The 20,326-nt window shown below is 43.4% G+C and overlaps 1 protein-coding gene across 1 annotated transcript; it reads right to left on the bottom strand.

Moving 5' to 3' along the window:
• Positions 1-12,733: 12,733 nt before the first annotated feature.
• Positions 12,734-19,455, bottom strand: RSPH1 (radial spoke head component 1). The gene is made up of 9 exons (XM_038140557.1): positions 19,383-19,455; positions 18,857-18,970; positions 18,639-18,744; positions 17,561-17,651; positions 17,190-17,325; positions 16,821-16,892; positions 15,202-15,370; positions 14,686-14,781; positions 12,734-12,927 (listed from the first exon to the last, which is right to left on the bottom strand). Exons 1-9 carry the CDS (start codon positions 19,437-19,439, stop codon positions 12,905-12,907), a joined length of 864 nt encoding a protein of 287 aa, XP_037996485.1. The 5' UTR covers positions 19,440-19,455; the 3' UTR covers positions 12,734-12,904.
• Between the last annotated feature and the right edge of the window lie 871 nt (positions 19,456-20,326).

A 20,326-nucleotide genomic window follows, 5' to 3' on the forward strand; every position in this document is an offset into this window, starting at 1 on the left:
GGTCTTGGACACTTCCAGGCATGGAGAATTTAAAATATCCCTGAACAACCAGTTCCAGGCCTCACCACCCTGACAGAAAGAATTTCTTCCCAATATCCAATCCAAACCTGCTCTCTTTCCAATTCATGCCATTCCCCCTTGCTCTCCCTACAGAAAGTCCCTCTCCAGCTCCCCTACAGCCCCTTTAGGCTGCTCTGAGGTCATCCCAGAGCCTTCCCTTCTCCAGGCTGGGCTCTACACAAAGTTTTACAGCTCAACAAAACACCCCAGCATGAGTTTAACACCTTTGGTAAAACTTGCAAACCTAGAATTTGGGTGAAGCTAAAACAAAACCCAAACAAAGCAGATGCTGAATTAGAACTTAAGCAGGAGCTTTATAGATCCCATGAGATACTTAAAAACTAATTTATATTTAGCACTGGGTATTTCCTGGCTGTGATCAGGGTAGCCAGGATTCCTCCAGGCAGCTCCTTGCACAAAACAAGGCCAAGGTGTGTTTGGAATGTTTGCAGATGCCACACAGATGGACAGCCAGCTTTTGAAGCTCAGTGACTCAGGCACTTGAGGGATGAAGACTTAGGCAGGATTCCCCACTGCTGGATTAAGACTCTTAAAGCTCTGACTAAATCCAAGAGCCACGTTGTGTTTTTGCTGAGATCCCAATAACACAACTGGAAGGGCACACACAAACTGGTTTTTCTCATCAGCAGGGTGGAGTTAGAGTGTAGCAGCCAAAACTTTCACAGCTTTTGTGCTGGTCCTTGGCTTCTCTTTTCTTCTGTGGGATGGGGAGTGAAGGCACTTCAGAACTTATAGTTCATGCTCAGACTCAAATGTTTATCTTTTCTTGTCTATGTTACAGTCTCACAAACTGTGAGTTCTGCAGTATTTCACCAACAAGGTAAGAAAATGGCTAACTATCTTTCTCTACAAGGCCTTTTAAGGATAAATTGTCCAATTAGAAATTAACACCTAAATTATTTTCACTTTTAACCCAATAACTAATCACTCAAAGACCGCAGTGCAGACTTTTCTGTCCAATTACACAATTCCACCCGAACCCATGGAGAAGAAGGTGAAGAAGGAGCAGCCTCTGCCTAAAACCTCCACCTTGCTTTATATCTATTACTGTATTCTAAACCCTTAAACTCTGAGTTTCCCACCCTGTGATATCACATACTTCAAACTCTACACCCACAATCCCAGTTCTGTCACTCCATTTTGGAAGCTTCTCCAGGGCCTCAGGTCAATGCAGTGTTCTCTTGGGGGTCAGTGCCTGGCAGCACAGAAAGTCTCAAATTCTCAGCAGCCAGGGTTCCAACACTTTTGCAATTTTTTCCCCTAAACCCAAGGCCTCTGAGTTTTTTTCCTTCCCACAGAATAGATTACCCTGAGAACTTTTGGCCCTCCCTTCAAGGAGCTCTGGGGCATGACTGATGAAATAATTCTTCACAAAAACAATGCTCCTGTATGCTTAAAAAACCAATTTATAGCCAGCCCTTTGTTCTGTGCTGATAAGCAATTAATAATCCCCCATAATATTTATTCCCAATGCCTTCCACTGCAAGGCTTCCCAACCCAAGCTGTTCTGGGGGAGGCCAATGCCAAGCCAGCCAGCATCGCCTCCCTGACTCCTGATTAACAATTAACAAGCCCATTATTGATTTGTCATTACTAACAACGGCTTTATGGGCAATTGTTTCCACCTCCTTCATCCTCAGAAGAGGCAATTTTTTAACTCTGAGACTTTGAAAGGCAATAAGCAACATTTCAACAAATGTAGATCTCTCCATATCACTTACAGTTTTGTGGCTGCTATGTGGAGAGCCCTTAATTCAGATTTTATCAAGGAAACTTCTGGCTGTGCAATACAGAAACTGAGGAACACTTTGCTGTGTCAGGTCTGTGGTTTATTTTCTCTGTTTCCAATGCACACATCACAAATCCCAGCCACAAACTCTGCTGCAGAAAATGAAAACATATTTTCTGACTTTATAAGTTTTTAGTACCACAGCAATGAATTACCAGAATATAAATCAGTAATTATTTATTGATATATTAACAACACCAACTGATTATGTTTGGCAATAAATGGTGGATCACTGCTACTTTTATTTTCACCTAACTCCATTTAGTTCTGATAGTAAGGAATGTTTGTCCCACAGTGATTCTGTGTAGAAGAATTCTTAGCTGAACAAAGCCATATTCTCCTACAGGAATTGGACAACCCTGGCCTGCAGATTACAGAGATACTTTGAAGACCATGTACTGTCCTCAGAACAAGATAGACCATGTACTGGCCTCGAATAGATACATTAAGGAAGAATGAGTGTTGTGCCAAGACAAGACCAGATGCCAAGCACATTGTGGGAACTGCTAACTTGGCACACCTTAGCTAAAGATGCTCACAGCGTGACAACCGATCAGTAATTACCATGTCTTTGTGAATATACCTACTTTACCCATGAGCTTTAAGCATTAGTGACGTGAGACAGTGTATAGAGAAGGATAAATATGCCAAAAGTTGCTGAATAAAGTGGAACGACACGTAGCCACATTGGTGTGAGTGTCATTACTCGGCCGATTCTTCGATTGGGACCCTCTTCACTTTGGTGCCTGTGGAACGGGGACCCTCTTTGCTTAAATGCAGTTCGCTTAAATGCGATTTGCATAAACCTGGAAGTCTCCGAAGCATCAGACAAGAATCTGATTTGGGAGCTGGAGAGTTGGGGGCAGGAGTGGCCTGGTGGGCAAACGCAGCCAGAGTCCGGAGTTTGAGCAGCTGATCAAACCCCTGCCGAGGTAAGACCTCGATGGAATTAGATGTGGCAATTAAGTATCCTCCCTAAGAGAGGCGAAGAGACAAAAGAAACAGAAGTAGAGTGTGAGGAAAATTTTTAAACCAGAAGAATAAAAAAGAAGATTGTAGACAGTTCAGTCGCCAGAAACCCAAGCTATTACTAGGAGGAATGGATCATCCCCTTTGTCGTCTGTAGCTAATATCTTTGTAAGTAATAAACAGGAAACAACAAGAAGAAACATTTATTTAAAACAGAATAGGATGTTTTTACCAGCTTGAGACAATTTTACAAGATAAAAGACATTCAGACACCTCACAAAATGAACTGAAAAACTTATTAATCAAGGAAGAAGCAAATACTCAAAATATAAAGTCTCCTTTTACCTTTGATTTTTAAGACACAGTGTACAACAGAGTAGTGCAATCAAAAGTGGTTTTCTCTCCCAAGGAGACTAAAACCCTCCTTACTTTAACCCAAATAGACTAAAGCCAGTGAGTTTAGTGCCACATCTCACACAACTGAGCCCAGGGGTGACATTGTGGCTGCCCAGGCCTTGGGGCCGCTGTCTGGGTGCATTTGGAAAGGCACGGACACAATTTCAGCGCCGCCTGTCTTTGTGCTCTGTGAAAAATGGTTTTGTCATTTGTGTTAATTGGTAATTGTATCTGCCGTGTCAAAACTAGACTCAAAGAATGGCTTTGAAACTTTCTGACCCAATAGCTAAGGAAAGCATGGAAATCAAAGAAGTTTAGTAAACGAGATGAAGTAACAAGACGACTGATGCTTCGAATAAAATAGAAGGAGTTATGGTAAAGCTAAGAGATATTGCAACAGAGCAACGAAATGCTTCTGTAGAATTAAAAGCTTGATGTGCTTAACAAAATCATGGAGCAGATAGCAGTCTAAGGCCTCCCTCCAGATGAACACAAAAAGGACAGGAGGCCAACGACCACCTGGAAAGATGATGAAATTGCTGATCTCAGTTTCTTGATATTTGCTGATTTGGACTAACTAACATATTGGAAAATGCTTTGTAGGCCTAAAACCAGTATGTAGTTTAATTAACAAAACATAGCCCTGAAATTGTATGCACAAACAGGAACATGCCTTTCCACTGTCCATGTTTCTCATGCCTTTCCTTCTTGCTTATCAGATAACTGCCTCCAGGAAGATACAATATTTCTTTCAATGAAAGGAAAAAATGAAAATGTTTCTCTCAGAGCACGGCTAAAAATGTTTTCATTTTCACTCCTCACTGCCTGCTCCTATGTGACATCTCCCTGCTTGCCATTAGGCATCAGGGCATGCAGAGGAGTCCATCCAACACTGCAGCTTTGGTTCTGAGAAGTGTCTGACAGGCACCTTTATCTGTGGGTGTAGAGATTTTGTTATCTCAGCTGTGCAGCTGCAATGATTCATTCTGACTTTCCAGCTCTGGTGGAGTTGCTTGAGCTCTCAGTTTTCTGATAGTGCTGCAATTTTAAAGTGAAAGTCAAATGTCCCAGGGCTGAGACAGGAGCTCTTTAATGAGCAAGGGCACAGGACTCAAGCTCAGGAGATGAGTGGCTACAGCTGCAGTCCTAGAAAAAGAAAAAACCACCAAATGTCACCACAACCTTCTCTTAATCGGGGGAAGCAGGATATTACTGCAGTGCTGAGAGGACTGTGGCTTGGCTACTTCTCCACATCCCAGCCCAGCACACACTTGCTATCAGCCAAGAGGGGCAGGTGTAGTGAGGGATGGTTTTGCTCTGAGCTCTGAAGGTGGTGGCCTGGCTCCTCTGCGGTCAGCAGGGAGGGCAGTGACTCACAGGTCAGGCTGAGAAAGGGCTGTATGATACAAGAAAATCAGCAAAGCCACTTAAAAGACTGATCACTTTTAATGTATTAGTGATATTAAATTTCATTACAATTTTTCTTGTACATTTCTAGAGATAACAAGGGTTTTTTTCCATAATGTTGTTATACATTAATCCAAGATTGTGCTGCAAAGACCAGTTTGGTTTAAGAATCTGTGTCTTCCTTTAAAATACCAAAATAAAATACCAAGTGAGATCTCTCCCTTCACCCAATGGCATCAGATGTGTTGTCAGGGTGAGTCTGTTGTGAAAAATAACCTGCAAGAACAGCATCATCTCATTTCTTTAACAGCTTTCCTATGCTGCTGCCACTGTGTATAACGTAACAATGAAACTTCTTTTTGCTTTTCAGTCCTCCTGATCTTCAGAAATAATGTTGCTGAAAGCTAGTTAATGGCACTCTAATCCTGTTATTATCCATCCAGCTCCTATCCTTAATGAGTGTGTGCAGCTCCCTAGAGGCAAGTGACAGGAGGTGAGAAGGATGTGGCTGGGGGAAGTGTCTGTCTGTCTGTCTCTTACAGGGGATGGATTTTACTGCTCCACCCAATCTTGGCATCTAATCAGATACCCACAGCGCAAGGACAACACTATTGACAAGCTAAATATACTTAACAGGCAGATTCCTAAAGCACTCGAACCAGAATCCCACTGTGCTTTTCTTTTATTCTCCATACAGATGCACTCCAATGAATTTTACTTCAGTGAAAGCAATGAATTAAACTTCAGAGCATGTTTAAAAGAGGGTTTGGGAAGTTACGTTTTCTTTTGTGGTGAGGACAAATGCTTAGTCACAAAATACTGTACTAAAGTTGTAGAGACTTCTCCATGTCTGCTGTGTGAGTCAATTGAACGGAAAGAACAGGCAGCACACTCAGGAACCCATTGAAACTATCTCAGTCTTAATAATGGAAGGGCAAGGACAAGCTCTTCTATTCACAGGGACCCTGCTTTTGGCTTTCCTGGGACCCCATGAGCACAGATTCAGCCCTAAACTCTTTTTAAAATCAGAGCTGAAATGATGTCCTTAACATACAAGGTTTCTTGCTTGTACAACCTGGTGCTTGGGAGAGAGAGGGAATTCCTAATGTGGTGTGTACACAGCATGAGACTAATCACTAAACACAGGGGAAATGAAGAAAATGCCCTTGAAATCTTCCAATTAATTTTGTGGTAAACAAAAAAAAAAAAAAAGGGAAATTATTTTCCAGTTTCTTGGGGGGGTTTTTTGTGATTTATTTTTTGGTTGGTTGGTTGTGGTTTTTTTTTTTTGGTTTTGTTTATTTGTTTGGTTTGGTTTTTTAATGCAACTTCTAAAATTAGTTGTTGCTTTACTCCACTGCAGTTTTCTTTCACTTGATCAATTTTATTGCAAAGTTATGTGCTTCAATAGGTGCTTTTAGTACTGCCTTGAGAATCTGAATGTTTTCTTTGTGCCTTAAAATGTGAGAACACAAATTCCTTTGATGAAGACCTGCCGTGAGGCTCATCTATGGTGACCCCTTGTGGGAAAACAACCTCAGATTTATATGGCTAAATAAAGTCTGGTGTGATTGAGGGATGAGGAGGAAGAGCAGCAATTTTTTAAAACAATAATGCTTCTTCCATACCCTTTGAAAGGATATTGACATCAAAAATTGTATTGTTTGGGACTACTTTTAGGCAGAGGAGCTTGGAAAGAAACTTGAGACAAATTCTTCAGAAAAGTGAGATAAAGCATGCTATGAACGTTCTGATCCTGATTTTTACAAAGCTTTTTTCTTTGTGCCAGCATTAATACCGGTGCGAGGAATATGCACAGTTCTGCTGAGTCAGAGAAGCATGTATTTCTATTCTTTGCACAGTTTTAAGTTACAGGTCAGGGATAAAACAGTTGAGTGGATTTTTTACTTCTTTTTCACTTACTGGGGATCTCCAAAAGGAGCAAATCCTGTTCTCAGGAGCACCCTGTAACACACTAGAGATTTGCAGATGTTCTCAGCTTTCCCTGATTGTATTCCAAGCAGGAGGCTTTTTATTTTTTTCAGGAATACCACTGGAGGTCACTCATGTACTAACAAACAGTGCTGCAAGGGAAAAAAGTAATTTAAACTATCCAAGAATGAATTCAGCTTGACTTGAAAATGATGTTAAAATGGAAGTAAGTTTGGAATTATGTTGGGCAGATATTCCTCACATTTACAGTAGACTATAAAAAAAGCAAGTAAACTAATTATCCTAATTTTCTTATGAAAACACTAACCCCCTTCCCACAAGATTAGCAGGCCAAGATAACTTTGATCTAGCTACAGTAATAATGGAAATGCAGAACAACTCTTCATCTAAAAAAGCAAAAAATAGGAAAAGAGAATTCATCTAAAAATGCTCACTGGGGAAACATCAGCGTGACAAGAAATGGCAAACAAAATGTAAGATAGGAGAAGAAAGATTGCATGGGAATTTTATCACTATATTTCTGACAGCAGAAAAAATTGCAAGGAAGAAGCAATAAACTCTATTTCATATGACTGGTTTCCCTATCTCCACTTTCTCTTAATTCATTCTTATCAGTAACTTTCAAACTTTCAGATACATTTTTGTTAAATTCTGAGTTGTAGAGAAATGGAAATTGTTAAAATGTTTTTCCTCTTTCTGCTAAACTAGAAATTTAATATTGATTTCTTGCTCTGAGGTGAAGAAGTAGGAAATGTAAGTCCTGTTTCAGCAATACCAGTACAATATCTCATCCCAAATGAGCCCAACCTGGTTGTTTCACTTCAAAATCAAACTGCTACTGGCTGGCCACTCTCTACCTCAGGCTACAGGCCCATTAATATTCATACCAAAATTGTCACAGTATAAGAGAGCCAATTAAAACCAGACAGGTATACATAATAATTAAGGTATTGCTTACAAATTATCAGGGAAAAAAAATTCAGAGCAGCTTTATTCACCTGCACAAAGAGAGAAAACCATCTGTCAGTGGAATTTAGTGCTTGTACAGCACTTTGCACAGCTCTGCCTTGCTCTGTACTTTTAATTTACTATTTATGTCTTTCCATTTGATTCTGGAAGCTTCTAGGAGGGTTCTGCAGCTGCTGTGTCCCACCAGCCACTTCCTGATTGACAGGTTTTTTGATTTTAAAAAGCTGTATTAAAAAAAAAAAAAAAAAAAACAAAAAACAACCAAAACTCTTTTGGTTTAAAAAAAGCTGCATTAGCTGCATGTTAAATAATTATCTGCCTGCTGATAGGGGCCACTGGGCTTTGTCTGCTCGGTAAGGATGCCTCTCCCACTGGGAGATGGGAGCAGAGCAAGCAGAGCTGTTGGTACTTTGTGTGGGTGCTGGGGAATGGCAGAAACTCTCCTCCAAGCAGTGGCAACTGTGCAGCACCAAGGCTGGTGAAGCACTGGGCCTGATCTCAAGCACCCTGGAGAAATTTCCCTTAGTACCATGCTGGTGACAGCCTAGACAGGGTTTGGGCAGGGGGACGTTGTGTCTGAGCCTCTCCCAGGGCTCCTTCCCTGGCGGAGGTGTGTGGTGGTCCTGGTGCCACGTCCAAGGAATTGCAGGAAGAGGTGTGCAGACTACTCCCTTGTAAGGAGGGAAAATGGGATATCAGCTGGAACTCCACAGAGGAGGGATGTCAGGGGCTGTGCTGGGTGGAGCAGTGGAGGAGGACACCCTTGAGGGAATTTCTGAAGTTCATGATTTCTGACAGCAGCAGAAATGTTCCTTGTCCCTGCTCAGACCTAAGTGCACAGTGTGTCAGTGTGAGAGCTGTGTGCGAGTGTGCAGGACACTGCTGGGAACTTTGGATGTACTGGAGGTGCGGGAATGTCCAGAGCTGCTGTCGGTGATGGGATTATCGAGTTTCAGATCTCTGCTGCTCTGCCTGCGCCCGTCCGGCTCCCGAGATGGGCCAGGCACAGCTGAGCCTGCCTGGAGAAGCAGCTTCTTTTATCAATGTGGCCATGGCAAAGCTGCTGCCCCAAAAGGGATTCTTTCACCCCGTGTGCAAGAAGCCAATCCCCACACAGAGTTCAGCTATTTCCTTTATTTACAGTTCTGCACAGAAGGAGGTGCTGGGTGGCAAATCCACAAAGCCAACACAGCAACTATCAAAACTTTTCACTATTTATGCATTTTAGTGAACAAAGGCATTTACGTTCATTGGCTACCAGTTATATGGCTCTCTTATTAAATGGATATATTATTTTTTGTTTATATTATTTTCTTTTTTTATAGCATCATATCTAAATATTTAGATGTTACATTTATATTACATGGAACTCTAATGTTCTATATCATGTATTATACTTTTGACATCTTACAATATTCAAAATATATTATTTCTCAATATTTATTATATATAGACATTCTAACTATTAAATATTATTCAATATTTATATTTGTATTTTATAATGGTATTTTGTTTCTGTATGTATTAAGTACTGATGTAATATTTTATCTTAGTATTGAATAATATTCATTTACAATAACTTAATAATTAATATTAGTATCCTGGCATTAATATCTCAGTATTGATACTTTTCTTCTACTGGTTTAAAGATGCCCTTGCTTTTTATGTTAACTAGTCTTTCTCTGTGCTCAGTCTATCTCTTCTCTTTTCTCGCTGGGTTTCTGGGGTCACTGGGCCAGGAGTTGGTGGTCACCGTGCCCCAGTGCCAGAAGTACCTCTTCCCCAGCTGGAGCTGATTTCAGCACAGTTGCTGAGTTGGCTTTATGATTTTTGTCCTTATCTGGGAAGTTGTGCTGAATGTCCTTGTGGCTGTCACTCTGAGCAGGAGCTCCATGTCCCCAGGCTTTGTGCACCTGCCCTCGGCTCTGACATCGCTGGTGCCTCTCAAGCCCCAAGGCTCAGCCACAAGGAACTGATGTCCCTGTCAGCTGGACATCAATGGCAGCTGGTGTGCCACCGGGCCTGCGGGGCCCGGGCTGGCGCTGGCAGCGGGCACTGATTGTCCGGCTGTGCCCTCAGGCAGGGACAGCGGAACAGCGCCCGCAGCGCCCGCAGCGCCCGCCTGAAGCGGGACGGGCGTTTCTTGGGGGGAGCCGGCTGCTCCCTCGGGGCCTGGGCTCCCGGCTGGGGAGCTGAGGGGCCTGGGGGGCAGCAGGGGCTGTGCAGGGCAGGGCCCTGGCTCTGTGCCCCTGCTGCCTTCACCTGCTTGGCCAAGGCAGGAGAAGCTGCTGCCTTGGCCGAGTCCTGGGGAGCAGCGTTGGGGTGCTGCAGGAGCTGTGGGTACTTGGGGTTGATCCAAATAGTGTGGATGGCGATCTCTTCCCCACCCTTCTGCAACTCCTCTATGTCTCTCCTGTATCCCCTTTGAAACAGCTCTCGGTCTTGTCTGACTTCCTCTTTGTACAGCTCTTGGTCAGTGGAGCCTTCCCATTGGGAAAGCTCGCAGTATTTCTCATATTCCCACTGGTAAAGATTTTGGGCACTTTCATTTTGCCATTGAGAAGGCTTCTTGCGGCCCTCATACTCCCATGGGAACCGTTCGTGGACTCTTGCGTCTCTCCACTGGGAAGGCTTCTCATATCTATCATATTCCCATTCACAGAGCTTTTGGACATTCTCATTTCCCCATTGGGAAGGCTCCTGGTATCGTTCATATTCTGACTGGTCCAGCTCTTGGACATTCTCATTTCCCCATCGAGAAGGCTTCTTGTGTCCCTCATATTCCCAAGGGAACAGTCCCTGGACTCTCATGTCTTCCCAGTGGGAAGGCTCCTGGTATCTCTCATATTCCACCTGGTCCAGCTCTTGGACACTCTCATTTCCCCATTGGGAAGGCTTCTTGTGTCCCTCATATTCCCAAGGGAACAGTCCCTGGAGTCTCATATCTCCCCACTGGGGCAGCCCCTGGTGTGTCTCATATTCCCACTGCTCTAGCTCTTGGACACTCTCCTTTCCCCACTGGGGCAGTTCCTGGCCCAAGTAGGGTTCCGTCTCTCTCTCCTCCCTGGCCAAATCCCACTCCACAGTCTGTGGCCCTGGCAGCTCTGTCCCCCCTACTGCCCCCTGCCCCTGCTCCCTGAGGGCTTCCAGCCACCCAGGGCGGGAGCTGGGGGGGCACCAGAGGCTGTGCGGGGCCGGGCCCTGCCTCCGTGCCCTGGCTGTGGGGGAAGGAGGTGACCGCCTTGGCACAGCCGCCAGCCCGGCCCTGGCCCTCAGGCCTCTGCCTTCAGCCCCATGCCAGTTCCCTCTGTCCCCTCTCCCTCCATGGCTGGCCCGGGGTTTCATGCGCAGGCCCGGCTGCTTTGTGGCAGGGGGCGAGTTGGGGTTCACCTCCTCTGTGAGTGGCTCCATCTGCTCCGCCACAGAGGCTCTCAGGGGAGCTGCTTCCTCCTGGCAGAGCGGCTCTCCTGGCACTGAGCACCCCAGGGCTCTGCGCCCCTTGGCTGCCCCTCGGGCAGGGCGGGGCTCTGCCATGTCACAAAGGCCTCTGGGCACCACCATGTCCTGCATCAGCCCGGGCCCCGGCACCACACATCTGTGTCACAAAGGGCCACACCCCGCATCCCTTCAACAGCCGATCCCACTGGAACTGGCATGGAGCCGCCAGACTTGGCACTTGTAGGCCCTGATGTGCCCAGGCCCCTGTGAGGGGGACTTTCCTTAGGGACACTGGGCCAGGAGAGGTGTTCAGCGGCCTGCTAAAGACACCAGTGTCAAATTCAGAGTTTTTGTTGGTTTTCATACACCAATAAGGTTTCCCCTTCCCTCAGTGTTACCGGCTGATGCTGTTAGCACACTAAGAAACAACTGCAGAGTTAAATGAACAGCCCCACCCATCTTGTCATGCAATAAAGAACCCTGCTAATGTCACCTGTGGGCACTGAGCTTTGGCTACCAATAGGCCTGGCTTTCTCCTCCAAAAAAAGAAAGATCACAGAATCTTTGTGTCCGGGAGGTCGAGGCCGACTTACCTGGCTTGTGGAAGAATTGCAAAGCCCAGTGAATGAAACTGCAGTGCTGCCCCTCAATACCCAACAACTGCAGGAAGGCACCCCTTAAAGTGACCCTTGGGGGTCTGGTATCAGCCTTTACATCCCTGTGGGAACAGAGATCATGAGACCTTTCCTCCCCCGTGTCTTATTGAAGGGTGAATGCAAGCTGCCCTTTTCTTCCTGCTGCCTCCTCTCCTGAGAATGTCAAAGTAACTGGAAGGAGGAGAAAGCCCATTCCGTGTTTGATTGTGTCCACAGCCTGCAACATCAATTCAGAACTAAGGACTTTCTGAAAACTGTGCTGCATGATTGTTGTTATCAGGACGAGGTTTGTGATAAAGGGAGAAATTGCATAGTAATCCAGGAATTTCAGATTTCTTTATTTCTGTCTCATTCCTTTTCAGGAAATTCGACTTTGGATTTTGCCACCTTCTCAGCTTACTGCCACTTGTGTCCTTTGTCTTCTTTCTGTCTTTGCCTGGTCTGTTTCTTTCAAACTGTCTGTAATTACCCAATGTACCTCCCAGCCAAAGACCCTCACCTGATTTTTTTTCCCCAGTCCACGTGCTAAAATAACCCTTGATTAAGTTATGAAAGCTGGTCATATAATGTCATTGTAAGATCTTGTTCCCCTTGGCTTTCAGCCTCTTCAGAGCTTTGCCTTAAAGGGCAGGAAAATCTTTTCCTTGCTGGAATCTGGAATTCCAGATCATTGCAGTGTTCCATGGACCACAGAGGGGAATTCCTGAGGCAACATTGAATTTAGGGCAACAAGAAGAGCTTCTACAGATGCAAGGACAACAGCAAAATCAACCTGGAAAATGTAGGCCTGGAATTGTGCCCTAGTGACAGGGAAAATGGAGAGAGCTGGGAAGTCCAGTGCTGCCTTTGTCTTCATCAGCAAGACCCCCGAGTCTCTGTGCCCAGAGGCAGGGTTTAAGAAAGACAGCAACCACCAGGAGTAGAAGATTAAGTGAGGACACAGCCTCGTGGCTTCATGAATCCAGAATAATTCCACACTGGATTTAACACCTCATTACTGGCTACATGGAATAAAGGAAGTTGCTGTGAGAATCTGAGAGTATAAAAGGTCCAAAGATACACATTCCAACAGAACACTGACAGAAATGTTTATTCAAAGCACCTAGAAATATTCATTCAAAACATCTTAACACACCCTTTTGCAAATAAAAATATTGCAGGTTTACCACACTAAATCATCTACTTTGAAATTTCATTTTTTGGGTCTTTTCCTTTAGTTTTACCCAATTCCTCTGTTTCCTCTGGTTCATCCTCCAAAATCAGTAATTTCTGGGGAGTAGAAGGAAAGACAGGGCATAGAGATGCATTTTATTATAAAACACTGGAAAATAATCTCAGTAATCTAAAACATAACTCTAGAACTCTGCTGTCCACTTCAGTCCTCCTCACCCACTGCCTTTCAATGGCAGTAGTTGAACTGAAGTTGTTTACATTGTTTGTCAGCTGGCAGACAGACTCAGTACACCCACACTGACTGCCAGCCAGCCCATATGTAACTCTGAACAGCCAAAAATTCCCTCCTGGTTAGATGATATCATAAAGAACAAAAAAAGAGGGAATTTCTGTGTGGAAAAAGAATTATGGTAAAGGGGCAGGGAATACCAGGCTGCAAAGAAAACAGATTTTGTAATATCTGCTCTTCACAGGATGCATATTTTTTTCAAATCATTCCCTTTTCATATAACTTAATGTTGCTAAACCTAAAGACAAGGGGAACAATATGTTGTCTCATTAATTATGGATGGAGACCTATGCTGAAAAATGTTTAAAATCATCCAGCTCCTTGATTTTGGAAATAAAGAGTTGGAGGGAACTTTGAATCTATCATTTTGCTGTGTTTCCAGGCATTGGCATCTGTCTCTGTGCCATATCTGACAGACACCTGGGCTCATTTGCTCTCAAAAACACCCTAGAAAAGCCACTGGGAGAACCAGAACTGCTTTGTTGTGGTGGGCCAGAAAATTTATTAGAATCAAGTTCAGTCCAAATGGTTATTTGAGTCCAAGGGTCTTTGAGACAAACCAGGCTCAATGCACTTTTGCCAAATCCTAAGCAGAGCTGTAATCTGCTGAGATTTCTGATGCATTTGCCCCAAGCCCAGGGATCCTGTAAGATGTCAGTCCCACACACCAGGTCAGCCAGCTGCCTTTCCTGCCCTGAAGCTGGAGAACACCTTCAGAGCTGGTGCTCAGAAAATTAAAAGCAAATAAACTGAAAACTACAAGAGCTGACCTAAATGTTTAGTGCATACCTTCAGGCATTTTCATGTGGTTTAAGGTATTTTCTAATTCATAAAGACAGTGTTTGGCTTGGATTTATTGTAAAATGGACTGATTACAAATAGATACATTTATCTGATATTTTCATATCAGATAGGCAAGCTTGTAAATTTTAAGAGTAAATACAAAGAACACAATTGGTTGGAGGTTTATAAATATGAGCAAACACGGATGCATCCCTGTTGCTTCCTGTAACTGTGTATTCAAAACAGGCTTCTGAACTGCCTGGAAGAAAACCCGAGCACCTGAATTTCAGATCTCCTTGGTTTGTAGAAGAAACAAACCAACCAGAGACCATTCAAATCAGAATGTATAACAACACCAAAAATTTGTTTCTTCATATTTGTTTTGCCTGCTTTCGAACTACACTTCGGAGAATTACGAATACACAGTTGCATTCATGAGAGAAAAGTGAAGTGCTCAAAACTCCCTGAACTTCTCAGGATCTGACATATTTTCTCTCATTTTTGTTAAAAAAAACCCCACAGTTTGGAAATTCAATCTCTTACAAATTCAGCTCTGCAAGTGCTGCCAAGTGTATATGCACAGAAGTGTCACTTTTAATTTGTTCTGTTGCAGTATATGAATTGAACTTCTCATAGTTTACTTCTCCAGAGGACTGCCCTCCTTTTGAAAGGCAAAGATTCCCATGATCTCCCAGCAGCAGCATGGCTTCAGCTGCTTGACATCCACAATTTCAAACCCTGACTGCTAATTAAAGAATGAGCACACATGCCCCATTTCTCACCTTGATCCTCCTGACCTTGATTTACTTCTTCCTCTCTTCTTCCCTCACCTTCCCCTCCTGCATCACTTGCTGGGTGATCCCCACCCTCCTCAGTATCTGAAATATTAGAAATTAGAAATACCAAAGAAAACCAATTTTACAAATTTGCATTCAGCCTTTGTTTCCATGTAACAGCTCCTAAGTCCTACTGAAGGCTGCAGTTGTTGCTCACATGAGAAATCCCACAAAATCCTCTCTGTTTATAATCAAGTTTGTACAATAAGCCATGATATAGAGTCAAATAACTCACAGGCTTCCCAAGACAGCTGTATCTCATGCTATGGAAAATAAAACACATACATACATATTGCGCAGTTTACAAATGGACTTGGAAGTTCCAAATATTCAATACATGGAAAAATCACAGGAAAAACAAAACAAAACACAAAACCCCTCTCACACCACTTGATATTAACCCCATAAAACAATGGTCAGCATAGTCAAAACATGGAGTTTCCAGATGTTTCCAGAACAAACCTATAGCTGATGGAATTTTCTCCTCTTCAGCTACTGCACCTGCTGCTTCTCTGGGGACTAGTAGCTCCTCATCATGGGGACACCAAGGTGTAAATTTGGTAATTTCTGATGGTTTCCATATTGGCTCAAGAGGTAATGGTGGTTCCTCCTCTTCTTCCTCCTCTTTTTCCTAGAAGAGAATTCGTGAAATCCAGGATCTCATCCTACAGGCAGTAACTAAAATGATGGATTAGTCTACTAAAACCTCCTTATCTGGGATCAAAATGGCAATGAAAGTATTTCCAGGTGGAGGAACTTCAGCAGCTGCAGATCTTGGACAAGAACTACCAAGTTCTTGAACCCTGATGAAATCAGTTGGCTGTTACTGATGATTGCTACCTGATGCTCTCTCTGGTAGATGCTGCACTGTCTGTCTCACACAGAAACAGAGTGAAAAAACAGCTGTTTCTGCCTCAATCTTTGCCTAGGGAGGACATTTGAAAGGATCTAGGAAGGAGTAAGGTTGTGCACAGAGCTTATAGTTTTGAAATGGAAAGATATTTTTAAAATAAAAAAAAATTCTACAAATATGAAGGAGTCAATAATTGAATCATTGTCTGTATTATTAGCTAATTTCTTCTCTTTTTTTTTTTTATGGGCTTTGTTCTGTAATTACTTCAACTAAAGCAAAAAGGCAAAATTTAATCTTACTTTAATGACAGCATTGTCCCTTGCTTTAAAAACTCATCTAAGAATTCCCAGCTGAACTAGGGAAACACACATTACTTTGGATATTCCTATGAATCTGACACTTGATTTGAGGATCTCTTGCTTTCAGCCAGAAAAAAAAGCAAAACAGTCTCCAAGCTTTGCAAATCTCTGTCACAATTGATGGGATTTTGATGATTATTATTTTATCCTTCAGAATGATTGCTGCATCAGAGAGTTTTCAGAGTGTGCAACAGGAACTAATGTATCAGACAACAGAGGCAGCAAACTCTAAGCTACAATGTGGCAATTTTTAAAAAAACAAACAGTAATATTAAAATATATTTCCTACTTCTGTAGCTATTTTTGCACAATATCAAACAGATACGTTTCAAAACATTCATGCATAGAGAAAGGAAAACAGACTTTGATCCCAACCGCTTCCTACAATTATTAGAAGCTGTGGATATTAAGTTCCTAACATGACCAGAACAACAACAGGACATATTTCCCAGACATGACCCTGCTGGAAATTACCATTTGTGTGCATAGCACCCAGCAGTTCAGAAACACAAAAAATATTGCTCATTGTTTTCTGGTGTTCAGAAGAAAATGCAATAGTGGCTAAATGTGTATACAAATATATCTATATTCCTCTGTGATTTGAAGCTTCAAATGTTTTGGGAAGGTCCTGATTCTTTTTAAGCAGAAATTCATGTCTGCAAGCAGTGCAAAATCACACCTTGTACTTTTCAAAGCTTACACAGTAGAAAACATTAAAAAAAGCAATATTATTTAGTTTTTAAGAATGCATGAGTTTCCACCCTTTTTGACTCATAAGATCTACTTTCACATCACTGTCTGTAAGGCATTTTATATATTCCTCAACAATAGATTTGATTTATTGAGTGCTCTTGCACCGTTTCTTTTACCTGCACTGGTTGTATGTATTCACCATGCTGCTCACATCCAATATCAAAGATGAATTTGCCACGACCTGAAGGCTGCATAAAACCACAAAAACATCAGGAGAACTGAATAGCTAATCTATTCTAAGCACAGAAGTGTAAAATATCCTTTACTACAAATTCCATACAATGGTCAGTAACACTTCAGGTTGAAAGCAACGTTGCAAAGAAACTTGGCATTGTGTTTATAGAATAATTGAGTTTCATGTGTCACACTTATGGTACAGGAAATGCTACAAAAGATCAGAAGCCTAGCTTCTTATTTCTAGTGGAAATAGGTCATATTAAAGCAATTCCATGCTAACTGTTCAGATGAATAGAAAACACTCTTACCTTTCCATTGAGAAACCTGCCCTTAAATCTGTGGTTTAGGTGGATAAGTTCAGCTGGTCCATTCTGGATTCCGTCCACCCAATAACCAACATACTTAGATCCTGTGTCTTTATAGACATATGTGCCTTGCCCATGCCTAGGGAAAAAATAATTATTTTGTTTTATACCAGTGCATTTTAAGAATTAAGGCTGTTGTTATAATTAAGGTATTAAAACTGTATTAACTAAGCAGCTGAAACTACTCAAGCTGGACTAAACTGCCAAGGTCAACCCTGGACCTCATTTGCTGCAGTCAGACATGCTCTGAAAATAATGTTTGCATTTTAATGCCATTGGGTGACCTGAAACATCCCTGTGAGAAGGAAACAAACCTCTTGTTGTTAGCCCATTCTCCAGTGTAGGTGTCTCCATTTGCATACAGATATTCTCCAAAGCCCTGTCTCTGGTCATGCACCCAGTCTCCTTCAAGGACAAGAGGATAAAAGCAGCGTGAGACCTGGTTTATTTCACTGTGGCCAGTTAGTAACATTATCATACAAGTATTAGAGAAAGAAAAGAAAGCTATGGCACTGCTGGGATTCCTCACTATTCTTTATCCCACTCCTTACTCTAGAGTGCCTTGCTCTTTTTTCATCAGTGTGTTCCTCTCCACAGGTATTTGTGCTGCTGCCTGACCTCCCTTTCCATTTTTCCAAAATTACCTGCCTCCATTATCACTCTCTATTACCATTATGAACACATACCAACCCAGTCTTATCTTTGAATTACACTTGCATTAGATAATGTGACATTTCCACATGAATTTAAAGAGAAGTTCCTTTAATTTGACCCATTTGCTGAAGTTGTCCTGTCAGTATTGGGGCACATCTATTCAGAAGGATGCTAGCTGGTTTCCATCTTAATTATTCATCTAATCAAACGTAAAATATATTTTTTTTAAAACTGAAAAACTCAGTGCATATGTTCCTGCAAGGCAAGATTGGGCTGCTCTTTTTGCTCTCAGCTTTTAGCCCTCACAATGAGAACATCTTTTCTTTCCTAGCTTAGAAATGAGGGGGGACATATTGTCCTTTGAAACTTAACTGAGAGATTCTGATTGTTTCAGGTACTCTCCAGCAAGCAGGGGAACTGTAACTTTTATTACTTCTTCAAACTTCAAGTGTCCCAATCCCTAAATAAGGGCTCTATTAAGAAGCCTATATTTTTTTTAATGCTAGACCTAATATATGTCTTAACATAAATCCCCATAAATAAACCCCAAGCTTCTCAGAACTGTTACTAAAAAGGGAGTAAGAGGAAAATATCTTGTAGCAATATATCTTGAAAAATATCTTGTATCTTCTTAAAATAAGACATTCTCCATTCTCTTGACATTGAGGGGAGGAGGAGTAAGGGGGGAACGTGTCCTTTTGGCTGCAGAAATCCCTGCAAATGTGTTCATTGCTTTACCTGCATACTTTGATCCATCTGGATAAAAAAAGACACCTTTGCCATGCTTTTTGTTTTGCAGGTAGTTCCCAGTGTAGAGAGCGCCGTTTTTAAACCTGTAGGTCCCCTGAAACACATTTGGTACGGATGAAACACCCATCAGTTCTCACCCTTGTTTCAATACAGAGCCCAAAGAGCCCAATACAGAAACAGAACCGCAACCAGGGTCGGTGTCTTACATGTCCACTCCTCAAACCGTGCTCGTATTCCCCCTCGTAGGTGTCACCATTGGGCAGCCGCGCCTTCCCCAAGCCGTGCCGCTGCCCTTCGGCATCGCGACCGCCTTCATACTCCTGCAAAGGCGGGGGAAAGGTTCAAGGGCTGGGCCTGCCACAATCCAGCTCATCGGAGGGACACGGGTGCCGGAGGAAAGCTGCTCCAGCCCAGGCTTCTTGGCACACGGCTGCAAAAAGCGTGGGCGCGTTGTTCCAGCCCCGGGTTAGACGCCGGGCAGGTGGCACGGCAGCCCCGGGACCGCCGTGCCGGGGCTGCTCTGGGCACCGCTGTCCGGCCCGGCGGGCGCTGAGCGCGGCCTTTCCCTTTCCCTTTCCCTTTCCCTTTCCCTTTCCCTTTCCCTTTCCCTTTCCCTTTCCCTTTCCCTTTCCCTTTCCCTTTCCCTTTCCCTTTCCCTTTCCCTTTCCCTTTCCCTTTCCCTTTCCCTTTCCCTTCCCCGCCGCCCTCCCGCTGCTCCCGGGCCCCGCAGACCCCGATGTCTCTCCCGGCCTCCTCGGACTCGGCGTCCTCGGAGCCCACATCCGACATGGCCGCGGCGTCGCCGTCGCTGTGACAACCGAGAGAGCGGCGGGGCCTGCCCGGACACCCCGACCCCGAGCGCCGGGAAACACCAATAAACTCTCCAGGCTGCTTGCTAGAAAGGCGGCATTCATCATCCGGCCTTGAAGGCTCCCCGCAGCATGCATGTCAGTCATCGAAACGCTTATCTATTTATACATTTCGTACAGAAGAGATTAATGTTAATTAGCTCACGAGTCACATAGTTCTCTGCATTAATTAGTATTCTGTCTTCTGTTTGTTATTGATTTCTCGCTTCTCGTGCTAATTAGTCTGCGTTTTTCAGTCTTTTTGTCATCTTTTTTCCCAGATAGGGCATCTCTGCTTTATGTAATGTGGTTTATAACTTCTGTTCAGTTCTCAACAATGAATTTTCCTCTCAGGCTCTGCTAACTTCCTTCTCCAGATCTGAGAGCAAAAATTATCTCAAGCCCTAATCTCTTAATTTGTTTTCTAACACATGGACATCACCCAGAGTTTGCCCATCAACTGTTAACTATTTCACAGATTAAAGCTCTTCTCAACATTTTCCCCCCACTGCTGCCCAGGCTCCTTTCAAAAGAGTGTCAGACTTTGTTCAGGGGTTCCCAGCATCAGGATGAGGAGCAATGGCCATGAAATAAAACACAAGAAATTCCACCTCAACATGAGGAAGAATTTCTTTGCGTGGAGGGTGGCAGAGCTCTGGAACAGCTGCCAAGGGAGGACACAGAGTTCCCTCTCTGGAGACATTCCAGACCCACCTGGATGTGTTCTGTGTCACTGCTCTGGGTGACCCTGCCTTGGCAGGAGTCGGACTGGGTGATCTCCAGAGGTCACCGCAACCCTCTGCCTCTCCCCCTGAGCTTTTCCCAGCC

The sequence above is a fragment of the Motacilla alba genome, chromosome 1, assembly GCF_015832195.1.
Source record: "Motacilla alba alba isolate MOTALB_02 chromosome 1, Motacilla_alba_V1.0_pri, whole genome shotgun sequence".
Taxonomy (NCBI): Eukaryota; Metazoa; Chordata; class Aves; order Passeriformes; family Motacillidae; genus Motacilla; species Motacilla alba.